The sequence below is a fragment of the Drosophila simulans genome, chromosome 3L, assembly GCF_016746395.2.
Source record: "Drosophila simulans strain w501 chromosome 3L, Prin_Dsim_3.1, whole genome shotgun sequence".
In the NCBI taxonomy this organism is placed as follows: domain Eukaryota; kingdom Metazoa; phylum Arthropoda; class Insecta; order Diptera; family Drosophilidae; genus Drosophila; species Drosophila simulans.
Genome location: NC_052522.2, coordinates 22,951,338 through 22,971,576, shown reverse-complemented (window position 1 = coordinate 22,971,576; position 20,239 = coordinate 22,951,338). Strand labels below are relative to the sequence as shown.

Below are 20,239 nucleotides of genomic sequence, written 5' to 3'. Positions count from 1 at the left end.
CTGGCACTATATCAAACGACCGACGAACGGCAGAAGCTCACCATCTTCGGACACATTGAGCGCAACATCGCGGGAGAGGTCATCCGCACACTAGGAGTTACGAACCTCACCACCTGGACGGAACTCAGGATTCATCTGATCCTAAACTACAAACCCCAGAGACCAAATCATCTACTATTGGAGGACTTCCGGAATACCCAATTCCGAGGTAACGTTCGTGAATTTTTAGAAGAAGCCGAACGTAGACGGCAGATATTAACAAATAAGTTAGACTTAGAAAGCGACACTGCAGAAACTACCCTGTATAACCAACTAATACGAACCAGTATAGAAACATTAATTATAAGATTACCAACTCACATACAGTTAAGAATAGTTAAATGCGAAATTCCGAATTTAAGATCATTAATAAATATATTGCAAGAAAAGGGAATTTATGAAATAGCAACTGCATACAAGAACAATACAAAGCCAGTCTTAAATCCCATTAAATCACCTAACAATGCAACTCACAGACAAACAACTAACTACTATAATCATACAACACCATTCCAACCATCTGTAGTATGTGCCTATGCAATATTAAGAACAATTAAATAAAATAGCATATTAACATATGACAGCACTTTGTTGCTATGTTTATGTTTATGTTTATGCACGCAGTTAGGCCCAGGGCGGATGTAACATGATCGCCCACTCGAAGGCCACAAAGTATAAGTGCATTGCCCACTTGAAGGCCAAAAAGTATAAGTGCTTGGTCAGCATTCACACGCCGACCAAATGCATATTACATACGTACATACTTAGCTCGCTCTCCCGATAAGCCTAGATATATAAGATATACATAAGAACGCCGCTCCGCCGCTGGCGTACCCGGCAGCGCAGCTACGCGGATTAGCCTAAGTCCAAATATATTCAAAACTGTAAAATCAGAGACTCTGTAGACGTTGAGCTGGCAGAACCATTTCTGCCTACTCTAAAATCAAAAGAAGAAATTGAATAAATATATGTCAGCCCGACGGCTGCCTTCAACTTAAAACGAACTTGTGTTCTTAATTGGAGTTCATCATTACATGGCGACCGTGACAGTCGTCCAACGCTGGACGAATTGACCAAAGCTGGTGAAAACAAAGGAACAAAGGAACACTGGACTGGAAGAAGACTGGACTAATTAAATGGAACTGCAAAAACCAAGGAAAAATCTGAGTGAGTAGAGTTCTATTGAGTATGGGCAAACACCGTGGCGGTTTGAAAACTAAGCTGAATAAACGTATAGCCCACGTAAGGTGGCTAATATACGGTCAGCAAACGCCACCGGTTTGGTCGAAAGCTCTAAAGCTACATGCAGAGCTAGACCACTTGTTGCAATATCAGCAAGAATTAAAGACCCATAAGCTCGAGAAAACTCACTCAGATAATATTAAAAATATACCCACAATTAATGAAGTTCCAAAATACCAGGCATGTCCAGCACCAGCACCAGCATTAACAAAACCAAAGAAGTCCTGCCCCCCTGGCTGCGAAGGAATCTGAAGTCCCCACTGCCTGGGGACTTGTGAGCGACCATCGACGTCTTCAGCGGCGAAGAAATAGACAGCAGCGAGGGAGTGTCAGCGTGCCACCCCCGGCGACGCCCAGCTGACACCCAACAAATAGACAGCAGCGAGGGAGTGTCAGCGTGCCACCCCCGGCGACGCCCAGCTGACACCTGATGAGCATCATCAACAGCAGAATATAATAATAAATATATATAAATATAAAGTAAATATAAAATATATATAGATAAGAAAAATTGTAAGAAATATTGTAAAACGGAGCATATACTATTATGCCCTGTTAACCCAATATGGCCCGTGAAGCCATAGCTAGAATCAGGCAGGCAACAATGTAAAATACAATTTTTTTTTACTCTTGCGAACATTGGAAGATTTTATAAATAGATAATTCCAAACATAAATGTCTATAGAGACAAATGAAATAAGTAAAACTGAAAATAAAAGTATATACAAAGGAAATTTTCTATTCTATTCTCCAAAATATAAAATTAGTATACCCAAAATGGGTCTAATAGACACTAAAACTGTGGACTCTACAGCCAATGTAATAAATAAAGTAGAAGTCCAAAATGCAGACTTGTTCTGGATAACCATAATACTAATTGTAATTGCATTAATTATGGTATCCAATGCATTAATAAAAATATACAAACTGCATAACAAGTGTCTTAAGAAACGATACCGTAGCACTGCTAACGGTATAGATAATATTTAAGGAAGATCTTTAATAAAGTCAATTATGAATGAAAATATGAGAAAAATTATATGAAGAAAAAATAATAAATAAAAAAATATAAAACGTAATATTGAATTTATCTACATTAAAAAAAAAAAAAAAAATATATACAAATGAATAAATTTGAAGTTATGAGTATACCACAGCATGGACTGGGAAAAGCTTGTTGATCAGATAAAAGATCCAAATGAAAATTTCAGAAAATCCTATAAGTGCTTAACGCAAAACAGATCAACACAAGCTGTAACAATCAATAGGAATGCCCAAGTCTTGGTAAATAGTTATAATGAAATCAGAGAGTTGATCCAACAAAATAGAAAGAATTTGGAACGCAAACAGTGTGCTAAGGCTTTAAACCTACTGGTGACATTAAGAGAAAAATTAATATTTATAAAAAATAAATTCAGTCTCCAGATAGAAATTCCAACCATAGTAAACACCCCACTAAGAATAAATTTGAATGAAGACAGCACTAACTCTGACGAGGAAGATAGGACTATAGTCAAGGAAGACATTAAAGAGGAAGATCTTCACGATCTAACTATACCAGCAAAATTAATGCTGAAGAACGACGATAAAACAAATAACGCAGCCGACTCCGAAAATAACTTAACCATGGCAGAAGAAGCAGCTGCCATTAGGTCTTACATTAGGGAAGTCGCCTGCACAGTGCCAGAATTTGATGGGCAAAAGATCCATTTACAAAGATTCATTAAGGCAATCAAATTGGTAGACCTAGCTAAGGGACCATTTGAAGACATTGCAGTTGAGGTCATTAAGTCAAAAATAGTTGGCACAATTTTGAACTCAGTTGACAATGAAACGACAATTCCAGCAATTATAAACAAATTGCAGAAAGTAGTTGTCGGTGAGACATCCAGTAATGTCAAAGCAAAGCTAGCAACAGTTCAGCAGAGAGGTAAAACTGCAACGCAATTTACCGCTGAAGTTGATAGCCTGAGAAAACTTTTAGAAGCTTCCTATATCGATGAGGGTATACCTCTAGAACATGCCACTGGTCTAAGCACCAAAGAGGCAATTGAAACCATGATACATCGTGCTGAGCACGAAAGTATCAAAACAGTACTGGAAGCAGGGACTTGCACCACTATGGATGCAGCGATAAGCGCATACATAAGAACGAGTACAAGAGTTACCGGTGACATCAATAAAGTGATGTACTTTAGAGGTAACAGACCCAATAGAGGATACGGAAATGCCAATAGAGGTAGTAACCGCGGTAGAGGCTTTAATAACAATAGTATTAGAGGCAACTACCATAACGGTTACCAAAATAACGGTTACCAAAATAACGGTTACCAGAATAACGGTTATCAAAACCGCTATAATGGAAATAATAACCGTTATAATGGCTATAACAGAGGCCGTTATAATGGAAACAGAGGCCGTAACAACAGTCAGAACAACTACAACAGAAACAATGCCAATGTACGAGTAATCCAAGAACAGGGAAACTCGCAACAGCCTTTAGGTACTCAGTAGAAGAAGATCGTAGAGTATACACCATCAATTATAATCTCAACATATTTTCTACATTCATTCATGCCAAAACAGGCGTAAAACTAGTTTTTCTACTTGATACAGGTGCAGATATCTCTATTCTCAAAGAGAACTCTGACAAATTTTCTAATATTCAAATAACCAATAAAATAAACATTCAAGGCATAGGCCAACAGAAAATTCAGTCTCGAGGACAGACTTTTATTGAGATACAGACAGGTAAATACGTTATCCCACACGATTTTCATTTAGTAGATAAAAACTTTCCAATACCGTGTGATGGAATAATCGGAATAGATTTCATAAAAAAATATAATTGCCAAATCGATTTAAACCAAGAAGAAGATTGGTTTATAATTAGACCAAACAATTTGAAATTTCCAATATATATTCCCATAGCATACAGCTCTGGTATTAACACAACGTTATTACCAGCAAGATCCCAAGTTGTCCGAAGATTAATAGTATCATCAAAAGATGATAACATTTTAATTCCAAACCAGGAAATTCAAACTGGTATTTATGTTGCAAATACAATCGCAACATCAAGTAATACATTTGTCCGAATTTTAAATACAACCGATTCCGACCAATTAGTCAATATGGACACTCTAAAATATGAGCCACTTTCGAACTACAATGTAGTTCAGGCAAATAGTGAACACAGAAATAAAACTGTCTTATCTCAATTAAAGAAAAATTTCCCCGAATTGTTTAAATCACAATTAGAAAATATATGCAGCGAATATATAGATATATTTGCATTAGAATCAGAACCTATAACAGTTAATAATTTTTATAAACAACAGTTGAGATTAAAAGATGATGAGCCAGTATACACGAAAAATTATAGAAGTCCTCATAGTCAAGTGGAAGAAATACAAGCCCAAGTTCAGAAATTAATAAAAGATAAAATAGTTGAACCATCAGTTTCACAGTACAATAGCCCTTTGCTATTAGTACCCAAAAAGTCAAGCCCGAATTCTGATAAAAAGAAATGGAGATTAGTAATAGACTATCGCCAAATTAATAAGAAACTTTTAGCTGACAAATTTCCACTACCGAGAATAGATGATATTTTGGACCAACTTGGTCGAGCAAAATATTTCTCCTGCCTTGATTTAATGTCAGGTTTTCATCAAATCGAACTGGATGAAGGCTCGAGAGATATAACATCTTTCTCAACCAGCAATGGCTCATATCGTTTCACGCGATTGCCATTTGGCTTAAAAATAGCGCCTAATTCATTCCAAAGAATGATGACTATAGCATTCTCCGGAATAGAACCGTCTCAAGCATTCCTTTATATGGATGACTTAATAGTCATAGGTTGTTCCGAAAAACATATGCTTAAAAACCTCACTGAAGTTTTTGGTAAATGCAGGGAATACAACCTAAAGTTACATCCTGAAAAATGTTCATTTTTCATGCATGAAGTCACATTTTTGGGACACAAATGCACAGACAAAGGAATTTTGCCGGATGACAAAAAATATGATGTCATTCAGAACTACCCAGTTCCACATGATGCGGACAGCGCTAGACGTTTTGTAGCATTTTGCAATTACTACAGACGTTTTATCAAAAATTTCGCCGACTATTCGCGGCACATAACAAGATTATGTAAAAAGAATGTTCCATTCGAGTGGACAGATGAATGTCAAAAAGCATTCATACATTTAAAATCTCAGCTAATTAACCCAACACTCTTGCAGTACCCAGACTTCAGCAAAGAATTTTGCATAACAACAGATGCAAGCAAGCAAGCGTGTGGCGCAGTTTTAACTCAAAACCATAATGGCCACCAACTCCCAGTTGCTTATGCATCCAGAGCTTTTACGAAAGGTGAAAGCAATAAGAGTACAACAGAACAAGAGTTAGCAGCAATTCATTGGGCAATAATACATTTCAGACCATACATTTACGGAAAACATTTCACTGTGAAAACAGACCATAGACCATTGACATATTTATTCTCGATGGTGAACCCCAGCTCTAAATTAACTAGAATAAGGCTTGAACTAGAGGAATATAATTTTACAGTAGAGTATCTAAAGGGCAAGGACAATCATGTAGCAGATGCGTTATCAAGAATAACCATCAAAGAGCTAAAAGATATAACTGGAAATATATTAAAAGTCACTACAAGATTTCAAAGTAGACAAAAATCCTGCGCAGGAAAAGAACAATTGGATTTGCAAAAGCAAACCAAAGAAATAGCTTCAGAGCCCAACGTATACGAAGTCATAACAAATGACGAGGTACGAAAAGTAGTGACATTGCAATTGAATGACTCGATATGTTTATTTAAACATGGAAAGAAAATTATTGCAAGATATGATGTTGGTGATCTTTATACTAATGGAATTCTTGATTTAGATCAATTTCTCCAAAGGCTTGAATTGCAGGCCGGTATATATGATATCAGCCAAATCAAAATGGCACCGTGGGAAAAAATCTTTGAACACGTTTCAATAGATAAATTTAAAAATATGGGCAATAAAATATTAAAGAATTTAAAAGTAGCGCTACTTAACCCGGTGACCCAAATAAATAATGAAAAAGAAAAAGAAGCTATATTGTCTACATTACATGATGATCCAATACAAGGAGGGCATACAGGCATTACAAAAACCTTGGCCAAGGTCAAAAGACATTATTACTGGAAAAATATGAGTAAATACATAAAAGAGTACGTAAGAAAATGTCAAAAATGCCAAAAAGCAAAAACAACAAAGCACACAAAGACTCCAATGACGATAACTGAAACACCAGAACATGCTTTCGATAGAGTTGTTGTGGACACAATTGGTCCACTACCCAAGTCAGAAAATGGTAACGAGTACGCAGTCACTCTCATATGTGATTTAACCAAGTACTTAGTTGCCATACCAATAGCAAATAAAAGCGCAAAAACAGTCGCAAAAGCTATATTTGAATCTTTTATTCTAAAGTACGGTCCAATGAAGACGTTCATAACGGACATGGGAACAGAGTATAAGAATTCAATAATTACTGACCTGTGTAAATATTTGAAAATAAAAAATATAACATCAACAGCTCATCACCACCAGACAGTTGGAGTAGTAGAAAGAAGTCATAGAACTTTAAACGAGTATATACGATCCTACATATCGACGGACAAAACCGATTGGGACGTATGGCTTCAATATTTCGTATACTGCTTCAACACGACCCCATCTATGGTACATAATTATTGTCCATATGAATTAGTTTTCGGTAGAACAAGTAATTTACCAAAACATTTTAATAAACTACATAGCATAGAACCAATATATAACATAGATGATTACGCTAAGGAGAGTAAATATAGGTTAGAGGTAGCATATGCTCGAGCAAGAAAACTTCTTGAAGCACACAAAGAAAAAAATAAAGAAAATTATGACTTAAAAGTAAAAGACATAGAATTAGAAGTAGGAGATAAAGTTTTACTAAGAAATGAGGTAGGTCATAAATTAGACTTTAAATATACGGGGCCCTATAAGATAGAAAGCATAGGAGATAATAACAATATTACGCTACTTACTAATAAAAACAAAAAACAAATAGTTCATAAAGATAGATTAAAGAAATTTCATTCATGATTGAATTTAAACTTATATTTTCCTTAATCATTTATACAAATTTTCCATACACTACGTATATTTTTATCTTTGCATTATAAAATCAACTATTGTTGTTCAAACAAAAACACAAACAAAATAAAAATAAAAATAAAATAATTTGCATTTAATAATCAAAATAACTTCACTAGGTTACGTTATTTTTCAAAAGGAGGGAGATGTAGTATGTGCCTATGCAATATTAAGAACAATTAAATAAAATAGCATATTAACATATGACAGCACTTTGTTGCTATGTTTATGTTTATGTTTATGCACGCAGTTAGGCCCAGGGCGGATGTAACATGATCGCCCACTCGAAGGCCACAAAGTATAAGTGCATTGCCCACTTGAAGGCCAAAAAGTATAAGTGCTTGGTCAGCATTCACACGCCGACCAAATGCATATTACATACGTACATACTTAGCTCGCTCTCCCGATAAGCCTAGATATATAAGATATACATAAGAACGCCGCTCCGCCGCTGGCGTACCCGGCAGCGCAGCTACGCGGATTAGCCTAAGTCCAAATATATTCAAAACTGTAAAATCAGAGACTCTGTAGACGTTGAGCTGGCAGAACCATTTCTGCCTACTCTAAAATCAAAAGAAGAAATTGAATAAATATATGTCAGCCCGACGGCTGCCTTCAACTTAAAACGAACTTGTGTTCTTAATTGGAGTTCATCATTACACATCATACAACGCCATGTATCAACCAATTCGCCAACCAATTTCATATATACCACCTCAATTACCCAGAACTAACCCTAATCCGTTTTCCCAATACCAATACCGTCAACTTCACCCTCATCCTAACGTATCTGTTATAGCTCAACCTAGACCATTGAATCGTCAACATACATTTGACCAGAACCGACCAGGACTTAGTTATTCAAACGCACTAAATACAAGAGAAAATATAACGACCGGTGGACCAGCACTAAAGAGACAACGACCGTCTGACAGTGGACAATCACGTATGAGTTTTGATGAGGCTCGTTACCAAGAAGAATTAGACCAAACTCATCAACAGTTCAATCCTTACATGCATTACGGGAATCATCCCCAATATCCTTTCGATCTTTACATGCCTTACGACCCCCCACAACAACATCCGGTTGGCATACCAGAGATGGCAGAGGCACGAGAAGAGCCAACTGAACCTCCTATGGAATTAATAACAGAAGCTGAAACGGCTGAGAATTTTCGGCCCCAAGCCTCGGAACAAGCCAATTCATAATTATTAAACACAAAGGACTCAATTTAAAATGCTTAATAGACACAGGCTCAACAGTAAATATGGCCACTCAAAATTTTTTCAAATTACCAATCCAAGAGATAGCAAAGAAAATAAACTCAAGTAATGGCCAGTTCATTGCACAAAAGAAAGTAACGTTACCCAAAAATAATCTTTTCCCTAAACCATACGATTTTTTGATATATCCTTTTTCAACTAAATACGACTTGATTTTAGGACGACAATTACTTGACGAAGGAACTACATCAGTAAATTACGGACCCCGTACAGTTACAATATACGGACACGTGCACGAAATGATCGATGCCTTCCTTCCTTCAGAAGAAATACATATTCAAGATACACAGAATAATTCCTTTAGGCTAGACCACTTAAATTCCGAAGAAAAAGCAAAATTGATAACCCTCCTAAAAGAATTCCAGGACCTTCAATATAAGAAGGGAGACCAGCTCACATTCACTAATAACGTAAAACACACTATTAGAACATCCCATAATGACCCAGTATACAGAAAGCCTTACGGATACGCACCCGGACTAGATACGGAAGTAGAAAACCAAATAAAAGAAATGTTAGATCAGGGAATAATCCGAGAAAGCAATTCCCCTTATAGTAGCCCCATTGTAGTAGTACCCAAGAAAACAGACACCTCCGGGCAGAAGAAATACAGAATAGCCATAGACTACCGTAACCTCAATGAAATAACAATAGCAGACAAATACCCAATACCAAATATGGACGAAATCTTAAGCAAGTTAGGAGGATGCAACTATTTCACTACAATTGACTTAATCAAAGGGTTTCACCAAATAGAAATGGACCCCGAGTCTATCCCCAAAACAGCCTTCACAACTAAGACAGGGCATTACGAGTATACCCGTATGCCATTTGGACTGAAAAACGCCCCAGCTACCTTCCAACGATGTATGAACGATGTACTTCGTCCACTATTAAATAAAATCTGTATGGTATACTTGGACGACATTATTGTATTTTCAGCTTCCTTAGAGGAACATCTTCAATCCCTTAGAGCAGTCTTTCAAGCATTATCTAATGCTAATCTAAAACTCCAATTAGATAAATGCGAGTTTTTAAAACACGACACATATTTCTTAGGACATATGGTTTCTCCAGAAGGTATAAGACCTAACCCGGAAAAACTACGAGCAATAGAAAATTACCCCCTTCCTACTAAGCCGAAGGAGATAAAATCATTTTTAGGACTCACAGGTTTTTATAGAAAGTTCATACCCCATTTCGCACAGATTGCAAAACCCCTAACAACATGTCTTAAAAAGGACAAAAAAGTAGATAGTAAAAACCCGGAATATATTGAGGCATTCAAAAGGTTAAAACTCCTTATTTCTAACGATCCCATACTTCGATCACCAGACTTCAAGAAAAAATTTGTACTCACAACAGATGCTAGTAATGTAGCTCTAGGAGCAGTACTTTCTCAAGATGGTCACCCCATAAGTTATATTAGCAGAACACTTAACGACCATGAAACAAATTACAGTACGATTGAAAAAGAACTACTAGCTATTGTTTGGGCAACGAAAACGTTTAGACACTATTTGCTAGGTCGACATTTTGAAATAGCAAGTGATCACCAACCGTTGTGCTGGTTGCACAAGATGAAGGAGCCCAACGCTAAATTAACAAGGTGGAAATTCAGACGTGCAGAATACGACTTCGATATTAAATACGTCAAAGGCAAAGAAAATCATGTAGCAGATGCCCTATCCAGGATTACTACAGAGGAAGCGTTCTTTACTGAAGCTACACAGCACAGCGCCCAAGAAGACAACCAGAATTTAATTTCCCTAACAGAAAAAGCGGTAAATAATTACAATAGACAAGTCATTTTCACTAAGGGACCAGAAAAAGTAAAACAGGAGAATTATTATAAGAAAAAGATCATTCATATTTCGTACGAAACACTCACTTATAAAAAAGCCAAACAGTATTTGATAGATTACTTTGTAAACAACCACAGCGCTTTATACATAGACAGCGACGCTGATTTTGAAACAATCCAGGCAGCCCATAAAGAAATTATCAACCCAAGCACCACAAAGGTAATTAGAAGCCTAACTTTACTAAAAAACATTAAAGCATATGCAGAATTTAAGGAAATAATCCTTCAATCCCATGAAAAGTTATTGCACCCAGGAATCCAGAAAACTAAGAAATTATTTAGTGAAAACTACTTTTTTCCAAATAGCCAACTACAAATCCAAAACATTATAAACGAATGTCAAGTTTGTAATCTAGCAAAGTCAGAGCATAGAAATACCAAAGTCCCATTTAAACTCACGCCAAGTATAGAATTCTGTAGAGACAAATTCGTTATAGATATTTACTCAGCCGAAGGCAAACACTATTTAAGCTGTATAGACACTTATTCAAAATTCGCTACACTAGAGCAGATAAAAACCAAGGACTGGATAGAATGCAAGAACGCCCTGATGCGCATATTTAATCAATTGGGAAAACCGAAGCTATTAAAAGCAGACAGAGATGGTGCATTTTCAAGTCTAGCATTAAAAGAATGGTTAGAAACAGAAGGAGTCGAACTACAGCTAAATACCACGAAAACAGGAGTAGCAGATATAGAACGTTTTCATAAGACCATTAACGAAAAAATAAGAATAATCAATACTATGAAAAATACTGAAACAGACCTGAGTAAAATAGAAACTATACTTTATACTTACAATCACAAAACAAAACATGACACCACGGGACAAACGCCCGCTCACATATTCTTCTCGGCACAAGACTTTCGCACAGTATCTGAGCATACAGCCAGGGAACTGGCGAATAGACAGGTTTAACACGCTGAAGATCGTTAAGCAGTGAGCATTCGTTTACAGTGGGGCAAAATATTATATTACCGCATATACTCTTATGGCTATTCGAAAGCTTTGCTTCAAAATATGAACATTAAAAAGTAGTTTAGCTTTTGCGAGAGAAGGAAAAAGGGCGAAAAGAAAGACTCGAAGAGCGCTGCAGGTACAGTTGTAGACATATGCGCACATCACATACTCCCCCCATTGGAAGAGGTACGGTTCCAATTAAATCGGAATCGAAAATCGAATCGAAATCGGCATAACGGCTAGTTTGGCGACGGTTTTCGTCGCAGAATCGTTTCTACAGAGCCCGGAGCCGATGTTCGCATTCGAGTCGTTGAGATCCGTACGTCTCGCCACGTCTCGACACAATAAAGCGCCATGCCCACAAGGTCAGTCTCCTACCAGCGAAGGACATTCCGAGGTCCAAAGTGTAGTCTACCCCGTAGTTCTAAGCACCGTTTTGCTTCTTTTCTGGAATGGTTCCTCGTCCTCGTGCCTACCAATCCTTGGAGCGCAGATGAACCCGAGGTATTCAATCCTACCGCTGCAGTGTGGTCCAGAATTCAATTTTTTTTACCAACTTATTCTTTTGTAATTTGTTAAGTTAATTTGTTATATTAAGTATAACTGATTATAGCCAGAATAACTTACAAGCACATAAAAACGATAAACGATAAAGTGTGTTAATTTAATTATTGCTTATGTATTTCTATATATTTACAAAAACATTTTTCTGAACACAGTTTTATAGGTCTTTTTTACAATGATATGTTTTGCGATATCTCTCAACGAATTGAAAAATAAGTGGTTTTTCCTCCTCTTTTTTTGTCAAAATTCGATTGTAGTCCTTCATAAATTGTATGCCACGCTCAGCAGTATCATTGACAATAAACAAACCAGCACAAAAATTAAATGAATCGATATAATCGTCAATTTCTATCTAGGTTAGTGGATCATGTTTTAGGAAACCCGAATGTCTCGAAAAATAACTGTTTTTGTAACAGATGAAGTCACTTATAGAGCTGGATCGCAAGTCGTTAGCGTCTAAAATACGCCTTTGCTCCAATATCTTTATTTTTGGCTCCTCTGCTTTTAATTGGTTAATCATATTTTTTTTTCAGCCACTGTCACTGTAGGATCGAAAAATACTATGGCAGCTAATTCCGGCGATAAAAACCACAAATGACCTTTCATTTTGGAGATTATTTTTTCAGACATCGCAATATCAATGTCTCCGTCATAAGGGCATATTTCACAAACTGCACATTCATACCATACTTTTATGTACAAAAGTATAATAAATAAGTAAATATCTCGAAGTGCATTCATCTCTCGCTTATTCAACTTAAATTGACCGCGGAATATAAATATTTAAGACTGTAAATTGCTTTACCCATAAAGCAGGCATTGGACGTTGAACTGAAACATCGAAAAGTGTAGTTTTCTCCAAGAAAGGCGAGTGAAAAATGAAGAAGTTCCTGATAATCTGCTCTGCTATACGATTTTAGCTGCAGTTGCAAATGAAAAAACTGTTCAAGAGAAAGCTCCTGTTCCTGGGTTATAATTATGTGAATTACAGGATCTTCCAATCCAGAGTTGTAAAGCTTTTGGTTTATCTTGGGCCAAGCTGCTGCGAAACGCTTGAACAATAGTACCTCAGGAGCACTTCAACTCAAAAACTTTTTTCAAAACAAGCTCATATATGTGATGTCGGCAAGGAAATTGAAGAAGCTTTTTAATTAAAAATTTTTTAAGACGCTCCTAATTTAGATTAAACTTGGTTAACGCGTCAGGTACAGCATTTGCAATAATTTCCCCAGTAGAATGTTCAATAATAGTAGCACTTAGAAATTTAGATATGCCATTGTAGCTAACCAGAACTGCAATGCGATCTACTTTTTGTGTGTCAACAATATCATCCATTAGTTTACCATCCCAATGAACGAACATTGAACGTGCATTACTGACCTAAAACAAAAGAATATTTAAAAAACATACATTATTCGATTTAATGATTTACTCACTTCCTCGACAAAATTGAAAACTGAAATTGTGCTTGTAAGAGCAAGCTCTCGGTACTTTCTTCTTGCGTTTCGTACTGAATTTCTATTTAAAATGAGACTTTTTAGGTCTACTCCGAATGCTTCAGAAGTTTCCTTCAAAATATGAACAGCTTTTCTATCGGAAACTTTGGCATCATCAAGAGCAGCTGCCAGTCGTTCGGTTATACAATCCTTACTTCCTCGAGAAACTGGTTCCGTAGTGTCAGTGTTAATCAAACACAAAATGTTTTAGTCATAAACCATTTTTAAAGAAGTTTGACAAAAAAAAAGTTGACGTATGAGAAATTTTTCCATATAAATCAAATTTACCAACTTTGGGGCGATTTGGCGGCCATTAAACATTATCCGATCGGCCCCAAATTTTTTGTAGGTTGTTTTGGGCCCTAGTAGAAATGAATTCTGCCCGGCGGTTTAGAAAACAAAAAGAAAGAAGAATATTATAAGGGCCAGTCTAATGTATAATCCACCCAGGATCCAAAGACGAGATCTCATCGCCCAGGATTAAAGTGAGGTAGGTTTGACGGAACACAGCTTCAATGTTTTCTTCATATTTTATCGATTGTTATAGATTTATTGATATTTTTCTTTTTTACAATCAATGTATATTTTTGATGTTTAAGTGTAAGCCTCTTTTTAAGCAGTGTTATCTTTGATAACAATTAAATGCTTAATGATTAATACTTTATATAAATAAGGATAAAAGAGAATACTATTGTTACTTGTTACCTGCCTATCAGATACCCGTTACTCAGAGCTCGTGAATATGCGAACGCGAAATTTCATAAATTTTTGGAATATCGAGAGAATAATCTCTATGCTTAGTCTCGACCTTCTAGCTTTTATACTTCCTGAGATCTCAACGTTCATACAGACATACGGACGTGGTGAGATCGACTTGGCTATAGATCCTGATCAAGAATATATATACTTAATATAGTCGGAAACGCTTCCTTCTGCCTGTTGCATACTTTTCAACAAATCTAGCATACCCTTTTACTCTACGAGTAACGGGTATATAATGAGTATTCATGTTTCTGGATAGGTCAGTGCAGCGGAGTCGTGTTCACGACTATACATTGAAAAGGATTGTATCCAGCATCCCGCGACTTTAATAATTTACATCGTGAAAGGCGGTGCCCGGTTAGCATATATGAGCAGAGCAGTGACAATGATATTCAGCAAATTAAACTCACATAATTAAGACCGAGCATAAAACAGCCGAAAAAAGAGAAAACAAAAATAGTATTCCTATGCATTTCTCTATAAATGCACACAAAAACAAAATAACAACAATAACAATTTATTATTAAATGGGCTCAAAATCAAAATAACATTCAAAATTGTAAAACAAGTGCAGGATTCGAATAATTTGACAATTAGATGGCGTTCGGAGCGTGCCGCAGGGAAACATTACTTACACTGCGCGTCACCAGGTTAGAACCCAATGAGTAAAAATCTTTGATGTGGAAAAAAAAATTGTTTAAACAATAGCATTCGAATTTTTTTTCCTCAAAATTTGAACAATTCTATAAATGAAAAGTTTATATGGTATGCAGTTTGTTTTTTATAGATTCATCGTAGCGCCCGCTACGGTAATTTCTGTTTTTACGATTCATTTTAAAATTAAGTATACTTAAATATTTTGAATTAGAAATTAAATTTAAAGGAAATGAGTTGATCCTCCTTTGTTTTCAAGGACTTCTCTGGGGTTTCGCCACCGTCCACTTCCGCACCATGGGCATTCATCCGCCTCCTCGTGTCCAGGTTCAGGTAGCTGCGAAAGTAGCCGTGCCCACTTTTCAGTAACATTATTTCGCTATGCTTCCGTTCTATCCACGGCTCAAGGTTGGGAATCAGCTGCTGCGTCCAGCGACCCTTTAGCCCGGTGCTCCACCTGCTCCGCCTACCACGTCTCCAGGTTGCGCTGCGCTTTGCACTGGAGAAGAGGCCTCTACAGTGCGTTTGCTTGAAGACCACTTTGTTCTCCTGGGCGATTATTCCAGCGATCACCAGTGCTTCCTCTTTGGACACTGTTCTGAAGACGTTACAGATACGCATCGCTGGGTCAAGGAGCTCGGGAGTCCTCGTACTTGCGTCATTGACCACCACCTTGTAGGCACTTCCCCATGGGTTGCTGTCAGCAGCATCGCATGAGTTGAGGTCCACCACAGAGCCCAGTCCGGCAAGCCTGAACGTGTGCCGGTTCCTTGGTTTAATAGAGCCAAGTCCAGCGTCGCGAATGCCTCGAGTTTTATATTGTATTAAGGTGGGAGTATCGTGGCCATTCCAGAATTTTTACATTTTCGCTTTGAATCCATGATTTTAACGAACGTGCAGTGCAGTGTGTATTGGGGCATTGTCGTGCTTAAAATGCCATTATAGATTTCCAAACACGTTTTTAAAGTAGGTTTTAATACACAATTATAATCTTTCGCGTTCATTTTTGTCTTAAAAACTGCAATTCACAGGGGCCATACTATGACACCTCCAACCCGACTGTGTAAGCGATCTAAAATGTGCTCCTCTTTACGCAAATCATGATAGTAATGATTATAGCCGTCTGGTTCCCCTAGAAAAATTTCTTCTCATCTGAAAATACGACATAATGCCACTCCTTAGACCAGGTCATATAAGCTCGAGCACAACTCTGTCGCGCTTTTTTTTAGAACTTATTAAGAGGTGATTTTTTTCAGTTTTTCGTGTTTTAAATGTTTGGCTTCCTTAATCACCAATCGATTTTCTCGGGTTTTCACCACTTTTTTTTCGAGTTTTGGCGGAGGAGTCGTAAGAATTGTAAGGTGTTCGACGTATGGACCTTCGATCTGCCCCGTTAAAGACGATGTTATTGCCACCTTTGTAGTTTTTTCCATAAGTTTACTTGTTTTTAATAAAATTTGCTAAAATAGTTTTGCGATGTCTGCCGGTTTTTTCTATAATTTTATGAAAAGACAGCCCGCATTCATAGCAAGCTATGATTTCTGATTTTTCCTGCAGGATTGCTGCGTTCCTCTTCCCATATTTTCGCAAAATTGAACCAAAATTTTCAATTTAACAGCATAACGCGCAGTGTATATGTTTTTTTGGACATACTTATATAATCATATATGTGGGTATAACTGGACACCATACGAAAAATCGAGGAGCATATATATAACACTTGAACTGAAGAACAACGTTTATATTCGAATTGAAACAAAGTGTTACAATGTTTTGGTTGATATTATTTAAATGAATAAAAAATGTATTTTTTTTTGTTAATTTTTTATGCAGTCCATTTGATTAGTCTTTCCTTATGAACTTTTTGTTCCATTATCTTTTAATTCTTTATTCTTTATCCTACACAGGAAATTTTTTGTTTACTTTGTTGCCTGGTCGTGACATATCATTCAAGACTTAAATTTGTGGGTTTTTAAGTTCCGATAGTGTTATCCTGGACACGGCATCTGCGTCCTTTCCTTTTAGATACTTTGTCGTATTCTTCTAGTTCTAGCCGCATATGGGCAAACTTTGAACTTGTGAACTGTTTTAATTGTAAAATGAGTTTCATATATTTCAAATCTATCGGTCGAAAATGTGGTATTGCCCAGTGAATTGCAGATAAGTCTTGTTCTGAAGTGCGACGTCTACAACCAGAACATACCATAACGACAATCTCGTCAAATTCACTACATCATCCAGCTTGATATCACTTAATTTTATTGGATTCCACAACGATGGAAGAAATCTACCATCATAATGCTTCCAAAGCCCGGTGGAGAATCACGATGTTCCTTTATCGTGCAGACCAATGACGGTACTTTCATGCCTTTCGAAACTATTTTAAAAATGCATGCTAATTCGACTTGACAGCCCACAACAAAATCGTGAAAGCCAGGACACATCAGCAATTATAACCGCATCCGACAATCGATAATACTATAAAGTGTATTCCGAGGTTTCCACGGAGTCTGGATCGATTTATTAATGCTTAAAAAAAAATTACACTTATTTTAGCTGAGCGCTGGAATATAGCAATCTCATTTCTTAAATCCACTATCCAAAACGATTTGCGTAAGCTGGTAAAGAACAATTTGTAATTCTACGACATTGAATTAACCAGAAAGAGTGAGATACTGATAAAAAAATATGAGGGAGCGCTACAGTTGCCAGCCACGACTATTAAATACTCTCAGCTAATGGAGGTGCTGGGGATATGGAGATAATTAAACAGCAAAGGAGTGTTTGTGTGCAAGTTGAATATTAATGCAATGACATTGTTAGCTTTTAATTTCCTTTTAACGAACCGCCTACAAGATTTGTCCGGGTACAAGAAGACGTGCCAACAGTTTAATTTTATCGGATCGGTTTTTCGCGTGTTACATAGCAATCAATAAATAATTCTATGAAGATATGTTACATTGATATTGAAAGATTAAATATCCTTACCTGCAACAGAATTTCCCCGATTAGATGGGTCATGATATGAGTCTATTCCGCAAATCATCACATTTTTAAATGGAATTTTAACCGTCCATAATGAGCCTCCGAGTTTACAGTTCATTTGTAGAACAATTTTTTGAACAACGGAACGAATTTTCAAATCATTTAGTAAAGTTTTAGCATTTATAACCTGAAAATAAATTTAGGAGTTTTAAAAAAATAATGTTTCATGTTTAAATACATAAGCATTCTATTGTATGAACTTAATATAGGAAAGCCATAGTCTAATGCCCAGAATTATCAGCTTACGACCGTATCCTAGATAGTCATCACTAGCTGAGTCGGTCTGATCATGTCTGGCTGTCCGTATGGACACAAGCATCAAGGAACTAAAAAATGTAACAAGCAGCCACACTAACTAATACAACACACAGTCACACTATCTCACGGCGCCTTAGTTGCGTGGTATGTGCGTTCGCATGTGGCAGTAAGGATCATCTGGTGTTCCATAACCTCCCTCCTGGACATTTCCATGTTTATTGGCATAAAGTCTAAATTTTTATGTCAATATATCGTCCTTTAGCAATTATTTTCTAATAGAAAATTGATCATATAAATAAAAACAATAAACAAAATTGACCGAAAGCTTCACTAAATTGTTTTATGAGCTTTTAAAGGTGAAGTGTTAAACAGCTGATTGAGAGAATGCAATTCCCGCCAAATTATTTGATTACTTTTGGACGTGGTACGATCGATACGTACGCATCCATAAATTATAGTAAAATATGGAAAATAAAATCCAAGTTATGTGGTTTTTAACGTGTGTAGTTGTACTGTTTTTGTGTTATGTAACGTCCAATTTATGTGTATTTTAACAGAAAATTCTAACGTGTCCCCTGTGTTTCGTTGAGTATAACTAATTTTCTGACAATTTCTGACAAAAGTTAATAACGTCAGTTTGTACCTTTAACTATTGTCTTTGATGGTAAAGTAATATATTTTGCTCATTTTTGCTCGTTTTCTTAAAGTTTGATTTTATATAGGCAAGTTCGAGTTCAGACATAGCGACCTCCTGGACATTTGGAGGCGTAACAATAGGCAAATATGTTATGTTTCAGATTACGTTTATTCCGCAATCAACAACAATAATCTGGAATAGAAAAAGACAGAAGAGGTTGACAAAAAAATAGTACTTTTTGAATTAAAACTGCCCGAGTGTAACAGACACCTAGACCGATTTACTTCCAAAGATACCAAGTGGATGGCGTCTAAGATAAGAATTCTTGTTAGAGATTTTGAAAACTCCAAGACACCCAGCAAATGGGACGCCGAAACTTATCTTACCAAAATGTAGGAGAAAGATTAAAAAGGAAACTGAAAATGCGAGTGAAGACCGGAATAAACTTTACAAAAGGGACCGACTATCACATGCAAGGAAAAATAGGCGGATCAATAGGATGAGTGATAAATTCCACAAAACGATTGATTCCTCGGACCCACTATTATCAACAATTACTTTAAAAGAAAGAGAGAGAAAAAATAGGAAAAACCACTTCAGAAGGCAGTAATAAGTCTTTTGGAAATGCAGTCTAATTTTAAACCTAATCCATGAGACAAAATATTGGATTCACATTCTGATTCGAGTTGAGATTCGGAAATTTATAATGTAGAACTAGAAGAAGAAGAGGGCGAATATTTTTAAAACAACAATGTACACTTTTTACAAAAAAAAAAAAAAAAAGAAATTTCGTTGGATCCTGAGTCATACCAGTAGTTAATATGGGAGGCAAGAGAGGGCGTGGTCGCGCAGACTCCAAATTTTGGGCGCAAACTATTTGTGATTTAACAACAAAATGTACAAAGTTTCAAGTCCGTATCTCAATTTGTAGACTTTATGCCAAAAAAATCGAATTCTGGACCACAGTGCAGTCTTTTGAACTGTATTCTTGAAGAACGGACCTAATACTTAGCTTTGAGTCGGAAGGTCATTGCGGCGAAGACGGAATCGGTCGCAAGCCCGCGTTAAACTTCTCGCAAGATGGTTAGGATGTGAAGTTAATTTGCTCATGTAATTTTGTTTATGTTAAGTTAGTTCCTCTCTGACAGATATGATTTTAAGGTCTCTTTGGATATACCTTGGTTCCCCAGTGATTGTTCTCAGTATCTTTAACTGCGCCCCTTGCATGATATCAATGTTGCTACT

General features: G+C 36.6%; 2 protein-coding genes across 3 annotated transcripts in view; one reads left to right on the top strand and one right to left on the bottom strand.

Moving 5' to 3' along the window:
* LOC27208878 (protein argonaute-3) overlaps positions 1-20,239 on the bottom strand; it is a 61,471-nt gene that overhangs the window by 24,457 nt on the left and 16,775 nt on the right. For both annotated transcript variants that reach the window (XM_039293368.2, XM_039293367.2), the window contains exon 4: positions 18,043-18,226. In XM_039293368.2, the coding sequence (XP_039149302.1) occupies positions 18,043-18,226 (184 nt within the window). The remainder of the gene's footprint in view (positions 1-18,042; positions 18,227-20,239) is intronic.
* The window catches only part of LOC27208296, a 67,053-nt gene continuing 60,817 nt past the window's right edge, over positions 14,004-20,239 (top strand). Inside the window, exon 1 of the mRNA XM_044923039.1 lies at positions 14,004-14,128. The gene's annotated coding sequence lies outside the window, so the exon portion shown is untranslated. The remainder of the gene's footprint in view (positions 14,129-20,239) is intronic.